At 41.5% G+C, this 7,709-nt stretch overlaps 1 protein-coding gene across 1 annotated transcript in view; it reads right to left on the bottom strand.

Moving 5' to 3' along the window:
* Positions 1-2,973: 2,973 nt before the first annotated feature.
* Positions 2,974-7,709, bottom strand: part of DENND3 (DENN domain containing 3) — a 128,279-nt gene continuing 123,543 nt past the window's right edge. Inside the window, exons 21-23 of the mRNA XM_044669300.1 lie at positions 6,777-6,895; positions 6,534-6,671; positions 2,974-3,174 (exon numbers count right to left, since the gene is read on the bottom strand). Of these exons, the coding sequence (XP_044525235.1) occupies positions 2,974-3,174; positions 6,534-6,671; positions 6,777-6,895 (458 nt within the window). The remainder of the gene's footprint in view (positions 3,175-6,533; positions 6,672-6,776; positions 6,896-7,709) is intronic.

Genomic DNA, 7,709 nt, shown 5'->3' with positions numbered 1-7,709 from the left:
TACAAAAGGAGTTTTCTTTTTAAAAAATTATTTACAACTTTGGACAGAACACATTTATTTCCCTTCATCTCAGAATCCAGTAGAATCTTCTGTAAAGCTGGACGTCTCCAACACACCATGTTAAAAATGCCGGTAACAGCTAAAATATACACTGTGTGCACAGAATCCATGATTTAAAATAGGGAACTTATGCTTTCACTGAAATAACATTCCCAGAAACACATTATAAATTACTGGCTATTATATTATGTAACCCTAACCTTCAGACGCATTTACAGGCACATCTCACAAGAAGATGCAATGATAAGGTCATCCATCAATAATATCACTGGTCATTCTAACCCGATTTTACCGTTCTCTTGCCAGAATATTATTAGGAAACGAATGCTCGTTAGATTGTAAGTGCCTTGAGTGTAGGGTCCTCTTTTTGTATCTCCAGCACACTTAGCACAGTGCTTGGCACACATCAGGCACTTAAATGCTTACTGATTGATTGATCGACTGACTGATGTGTCCATGCCTAATGTCATTTCTGTGGAGCCAAGTCTCTGGTGATAAGTGTCCCCAGTCCTATGGCTTGTTATGTTGCAAAGCCCTTCACGTAAGTTGTCTCACGTACTTCTCACACTGATCCTCTGAGATAAGGAATGTCACTCTATGACGATAACGACAGATAGCATTTACAGAACACTTTCAGGCTTTCAAGGTGCTTTACAAGTGACCTCATTTGATCTTCACAACAAGCCTGGGAGGTAAGTGCTGTTGTTATCCCCATTTCATAGATGAGGAAATTGAAGTTTAAAGGGTTGTGACTTGCCCAGAATCACACAGTTAAGAAGCGTGTGAGGCAGGCGAGTCCAGCCCGCTACCCACTGCACCACATCTAGCCACTTTTTATCACCCAATTTCTATTTTTGAGGGATTAATGACTGATATTGGGCTAGGCAGACCTGTAGATAAAGGTCATGGGTGTAAAAACTCAATATTTTGGATTCTTTGGGGTGAGGAGGTGGCAGGAGGAGAAAGAAAGAAATGGGAAAATTATTGGCTTTGTCTAAATACCTGGACATATGGACCTTGGACTCAAGATTTCTGTTTTCATCCATTCTGTCTGACATAATAGAGAGTCCCAAACAGGCTTGTTAAAAGCAAGTCTTGTTTCCATCTTCTAAACACACCTCATTGTGAACCCTATGACAAGTGGCACCCAGCAGCAGGGATGGGAAAGCAAATGATACCTGCAATGGATACTCCCACGGGGACTGGGTTCTCTCTAATGCTACAAGTATTACGTGTCCAAAGTAGAAATCCTTCCAATGCACCCACAAAACCATTTGTTTCCATCACATTGACTTTGTCCTGGATTTCTCCAATAAAAGAATACCATCCCACCATAAGAATTCTTTGAAAAATTGTTTCAATCTCCATGAAAGTCCTTCCATCATGGCTCCTCATAGCATGGTGGTGAGCCAGAGGGGCTTGAAGATGGTGTCAGAAAAAGGTGAGCCCCCAAAGTTCCATCCCTTTCAAGGCAGCAGGGTGTTTGCCGTCTGAGGACTAGCCCAGCCAAGTACAACTCTCATCCCTAGAACTTGGGCAGGGGATTTGGGCCAGGGCAGGTAATGGGGGTTATAACAACTTAAGAAACTGTCTGCTAAAGAACTGAGGAAGTTTAGTTTGTATAAACCAGTGATTCCCAAAGAGGGTGCCACCGCCCCCTGGTGGGTGCTGCAGTGATCCAGGAGGCGGTGATGGCCACAGGTGCATTTATCTTTCCTATTAATTGCTATTAAAATTTTAAAAAAAATTAACTTCCAGGGGGCTAAGTAATATTTTTTCTGGAAAGGGGGTGGTAGGCCAAAAACGTTTGGGAACCACTGGCATAAAAAGAGAGAGACTGAGACCGGTGAAGAGATCACTGAACTACTGAAATATCAACATTTTAATATTGATGTATGCTTCCCAGAACTCCCTTCTCCTTAATTTAAATAACGCAGCACCATATACAAATGTAAATAAGCACAGAAAAACCCTCTCGTTGTCCCTGTATTCCTGGTAGACAGCTTCTGTGGAGGTGAGATGAATACCCAACCCGATGGCGATAGGATACTTAAAAAGTATGTTTTATGGTGTGTGCTTTTTAAATGATGCCCTTAGGAAAGAATCTTGTTATTCAAGTAATGAGTAAAGAAACTCAAAAATATTTATGAAACTTCCTTCATGACAGAAGTGAGGAAGTGCGTAAAAAAATTGGGGCATTGGCTGTAGGTGTGGAACCCAAATAGCAAGTTTGGACAGTCATTCCTGGGCTGTCTACACAGGGGAATCATGAGCTTGATCTTAGATGGGGTCAGGTGACAGCCATGGAACACTGAATGACAAAAGTAAGCGAGCTCATGAAATTCACCTAAAATTTAAATAAAAACATAAAGCTTTTAATCACAAACCCGTGACTGCACGTAGACCCATGACACGGTCTTGACGGTCAGACACGGCAAATGGTGTCACACGAACACCCAGGAATCTCTCTATAGGATTTGGTCAGAAAGTTTTCCAGTTCTTACCAGTCTTAGCACCATTGTTACTGGAATTTTCAAGCAGCCAAGAATTCACCGGCAGGGGGATAATCTTGGAGCTAATGGAAGTCTTGGCCCACTTGCTACACCAAGTAAAGGACCAGAGTGGATCTTAACCTGGCAAAAGTGGCGATTGTCTCAGCAACATCATGGTGGAGTTCGGTCATAGTTCTATGACTTTGAATAAGTAACTTCCCTTTTCTGGACTTCAATAAAATGAATGAGCTGGACTAAAGGACTTCTCAAGGTTCTTCCACTTCTTTCCATTTAAAAAAATATGATAAATGTACAGTAACCACAAAGGTATAAATTTAGAGTTTAAAATACTCCTGAGTGGTCCTATTTTCTGGCCACCATATGGATAGTCTGGAGGAAATGTGTCTTAAAGTGCTAAAAATTATTCAACTTTCCAAATAGCAATCTTTCCTTCTTCTCTGCCTGAACCGCTCAGCACATATCGGTCCTCTGCTGAACACAAAGCCTTCACCATGTCAGCGTGAGCCACCAACTCTTTCTCTACAGTTCTCTTATCAGCATCAATCACATAGATTTTTCCTTTGTATTTCCCCTGGGACAGTCCTTTGCTGCCAACCCAGATCTGAAGAAGAAGAAGAAGAAAAAAGATGAGTTAACATCTAGGAATAGGTTAAGAGAATTGTCTTTTTGAAATATTTTTATTGGGAGGGCAGCTGGGTGGCTCAGTGGATGGAGAGCCAGGCCTAGATACAAGAGGTCTTAGGTTTAAATCTGGCCTTGGACACTTCCTAGCTGCATGACCTTGGGCAAGTCACTTAACTTCCATTCCTAGCCTTATCGTTCTTCTTGGAACCAATACACAGTATTAATTCTAAGACAGAAGGTAAGGGTTTAAAAAAAATTTTTTTTTCAATTACATATAAAACATTTTTGAAATATTTGTTTTTAAAATGTGGTGTTCTAAATTCTCTACCTCCCTTGAGAAGGCAAACAATTTGATATAAATTATACATGTGAAGTCACTGAAAATATTTCCATATTAGCCACGTTGCAGCTAAAGGTACAGTGGATGGTCTTTGCTTCAGTTTTCTGTAAAATGAGCTGGAGAAGGAAATAGCAAATGTTCCAGTGTCTTTGCCAAAAAAAAAAAAAAGGGGTCATGAAAAGTCAAACATGACTGAAAATGACAAAGCAACATTTTAAAAGAAAACACAGGGGGAAAAAAGAATATGAAAACACGGACCAAAAAAGAAAAAAAGTTATATTTGATCTGCTTTCAGACTCCATCATGAACTGTCATTTTTTTTTAAAAAGCATTTCATATCCAAAAGCATCTTATCCACCGTATACATGATAGAGCTCCTTCTCTACTAGGAACTTACATTCCAGTTGGGGACACCACCAGTACAAATGAAAACATGATAATAATTCTGAACTGATTAATTCTGGAATAGGCCCTCCACAACCAAAATTGGCAAAGATAATCTAAACGTTGAAGGTGGGAAAACAATAACAATGAAATAATCATCATCATAATGAAGATACATTTAGGGAGCTCATCCTCCTTCCCACCTCAGCCCCAAAGCAGAAAGAGCGCTGATGTCTGAAGAAGGAACAATTTAAATCTTTCTCCTTGGGGATCCTGTAAATCTGGGGGAGTAAAAATACCTGGAGAAGGTGGAACTTTTAAAGGAAAATGTTTTTGACTCTTTATGGATTTGAGTATGAGTCCTATGCATTTTCTATTGAGTTATATATAACCTATCTTATAGCCAATCTTTTGTTACTCTGACTGCTTGCCTGAGAACTGAAAAGCATTTCTTTTCTTTTCCTTTTTTTAAAAAGGGAGAGCTAGGCATGAATTAAATCCGGATGTTCCTGGTTGTAAATCTTACATGGTGTGTATATCCGAGAAAATCACTGACAATTCTCCAAGACTGAATCCAGACCACGTGAACTCAGAGCCACAGTTTTGAGCCATGGTTTGGTTATTCTTAGATAATACTTTTTAACATATCCAGTTAACAAAGCACTTTTCCTTTAATTCTGTGACATAAGGTAATTATTCCCAATCAACAGATGAGGAAACCATCTCAGAGAGAAGAAATTATTTACTCAAAGTCATATGGTTGGACAACGTTCTTGCGCTTATTCCATGGTTCCCTCTTATGTTTTATGGGACTGTTAATCATTTTTTTAAAGCGCTTTCACTTTCCTCATCCATTTGACTTTGGAAGGAACAAGAATGTGATTTCTTAATCACCCTCTTCTCAATATGAATCCTTCTTTACCCTCCTGAAAGCATCAGACAGTATTAGCTTCACCCTCTTTTTGGATGCTTTCACTTGGTTCTCCCACTTGTCTGACTGTTCCTCACTTTTGTTGTGGGTTTTTGTGTCTTGGGTTTTTTGGGGTGGACTTTTAACCCACAAATTCTGGTTGTGCCCATGGCTCACATGATCCTAAATTCTCTTATTTTCTCCAGACTTTCACCACCAGCTGTCTACTGAACATTTTGAACTAGACATATCAAATGCAATATGTTCAGAACAGAACTCATCTCTCCCCCAAACTCTCATCTCTTCTCCCCTCTGACCTCCAAGGGTACCACCAACATCCTTCCAATCATCCAGGTCTAGAACCTTGCCATCATCCTTGACTCTTCCTGCTCACCCCACATATCCAATCTGGTGCCCAGTCTTGTCATTTCTCTCCCCAGAGTTTCTCTAACCTCTCCTTTTCTAACAATAAAACAGAGCCAGTATCCAAATGTTATGATAGAAGGGGAGAGAGGGAGAGTCTATGAGGTAGGACTCTCTTCTAGCTCTCCCCTCCCGCTGAATATACACTCTGAGACTTCAAGGGGGTATTACCCCAAAACTAGGTGACCTGGATGGTCGTGCCGCCCCATAGGAGTTAGGGGCAAGGAGGTATGGGGGACCCCAATCTGATTCCAATTGAGGGCAGGGTTCACGCAAGCCTCCCCTGAGGTCAGCCAACCTCACAGTGGTTGGTCTGGCTCCAAGATGGAGGCAGCCAGACCAAGCTATGATTCCCCTCCCCCTTGTTGTCTCTCAGGCACTCTGGAACGCTATCTGACTAATGAATGTCTTTTATTAATATCAATATAGGGACTTTGGAAAGGAGTGAAGGGCAGAGGGATTTTGGGGTGCCCTCTTCTCTATTTCTATGGGGTCCGTCACTTGGGTGGGAATCTTTGGGATTCCCACTCCTAAGTGTCTCCCCCTTGTCCCTTCTCCTTCTGTTTCTGTTTCTATCCTTTTCTATAATTGCAAGTTACACTGGAAAGGGTCTCTCAGCAAGGTTGGGTAATGGGGGATGGAGCCTAAGAGATCACTCCCAAATGGAGTCCAAACACTTAGCTAACTATGACTGAAGTCTTGCTGGGTAAGAAGCGATGGGGTGCCTTTGACCAGGGAATTGGGGTATCAATGTCCAAAGAAAGATCCTCAGGAAGCCCTCAAGCCTGGAATTAAACTAAGATGTTCTCCTCCACCCTCTCTCAGTCCTCCACCGGAATTCCATTCCTCCTCTCTCCTTCCTCTCCTAGAGAATACCCAGAATTCCCTCTCTGGTCCCAACTGTCAGTCACTGTCACCAACAGCCTTCTTCTGGCTCTTTTTGTCCCGTCCCCCATCCTTACACCTTCCACTTCCACCATCGCCTCAAGATCAGGCTTAGTTAGCATCTCTGGCATGGCCATGACACAATCTCTTCTCAGATCGTCCCACATCCAGTCTTGTCCAATTCCAACAGCCTTAACTAAGCCTCCCGATTGACTTTTCTAAAGTCTAAAAAAAAAGGCTTTTCTAAAGATCTAATCCCATAAATCCCCTCCACACTCAACAAGCGACACTTTCTCCTTATCCCCTCCGTCCTGAATGGAAAGCTCTCCACGGCGGCGGCCCAGGACTGGACCAACCCCACGATTCTGACGAAGGACAGCGGCGAGGGTTGTACCTGGCTCTTCACTTTGATCATACAGCTGATCTCGGAACAGTCCTGAAGTTGAATTTTATGAGGTGGCCTTGAGAAATCCTTTATGTTCCAGACGTACACGTCCGTGTGTCCCGCACATGCCGCCCAGACCTGGTCTTGCTAAAATACAAGTAAAAGTAGGAGGTTTTTATTCTGGCATTTTACGGCTAAGCAACATTGCCTTTGGCAATAATGTCCCACAATGTCCCACTTGTTCGGAAGTACCTCAGGGACCAGCTGGAAACAGAGGAAAGAGGTGGATATTTCCTTAAAAAGCTCATCAATTTTCAGTTCTTGCCGAAGAAACCCATTTGTTGTCACAACCATAATGCTATGGCCTATACCTGTAATGTTGGAAAAGAAAAAAAGAAAAAAGAGCCGTTCACAGCGGGCACATGTGGACCCCCCGCTTCTGAGGAAATGCAGTCTACCCGCCGCCTCCCAGAACCCCCCAAATGGGGTCATGAAGAGTTGGAGTGACCGACGGGACGGAACAATGGGAGGGAAGCGTTTCGCTGAGACACGGTCTGCGGCCTCAGGAAGCTAGAGCTGAGCAGGGAGAGACGGGAGCCCAGCAAACTCGAACACATATTTCTAGCGAGAAGCACGTCGGAATGGGACAAAATCGGGTGTTCCTGGAGGATGGAAGAGGAAAGGCGGTGGCAGGCTTCACGGAGGTGGTGGCAGAGCTCCGTGGAGGCTTTCAAGGATGACGAGGACCAGGGAGTCTCGTCCGTCTCCTGCTTCACTTTGGCAAGGGTCCTGGCCCCTAAATACCTGCTTCATTGCAGAACTGCTTTCCTGATTCATCTGAGCAAATGGCAGTTGGCTGAAGTAACTTAACAAACTATATACATATATATGAAATAAAATTATATATATAATATAAATTTATATAAACATAGTATACATAATTATATTTTATCTTTATATGAAATTTATTTATATAGTCATACAATTAATTATATATTTATATACAATATATGTATTTATATTATATATTTTATACAGCATAAAATAGAATATAAATTTCATACATATGAAATATAAATTTCATACATATGAAATTAAATTAAATATATACTATAAATTTATATAAATATAATATTCTATAATATAAATATATATGTAATTTAAATTATATCTCTATATCTCTCT

This window comes from Gracilinanus agilis, chromosome 1, assembly GCF_016433145.1.
Source record: "Gracilinanus agilis isolate LMUSP501 chromosome 1, AgileGrace, whole genome shotgun sequence".
Classification (NCBI taxonomy): domain Eukaryota; kingdom Metazoa; phylum Chordata; class Mammalia; order Didelphimorphia; family Didelphidae; genus Gracilinanus; species Gracilinanus agilis.
The sequence above is the reverse complement of the archived record's forward strand: the minus strand, read 5'-3'. Positions and strand labels throughout refer to the sequence as shown.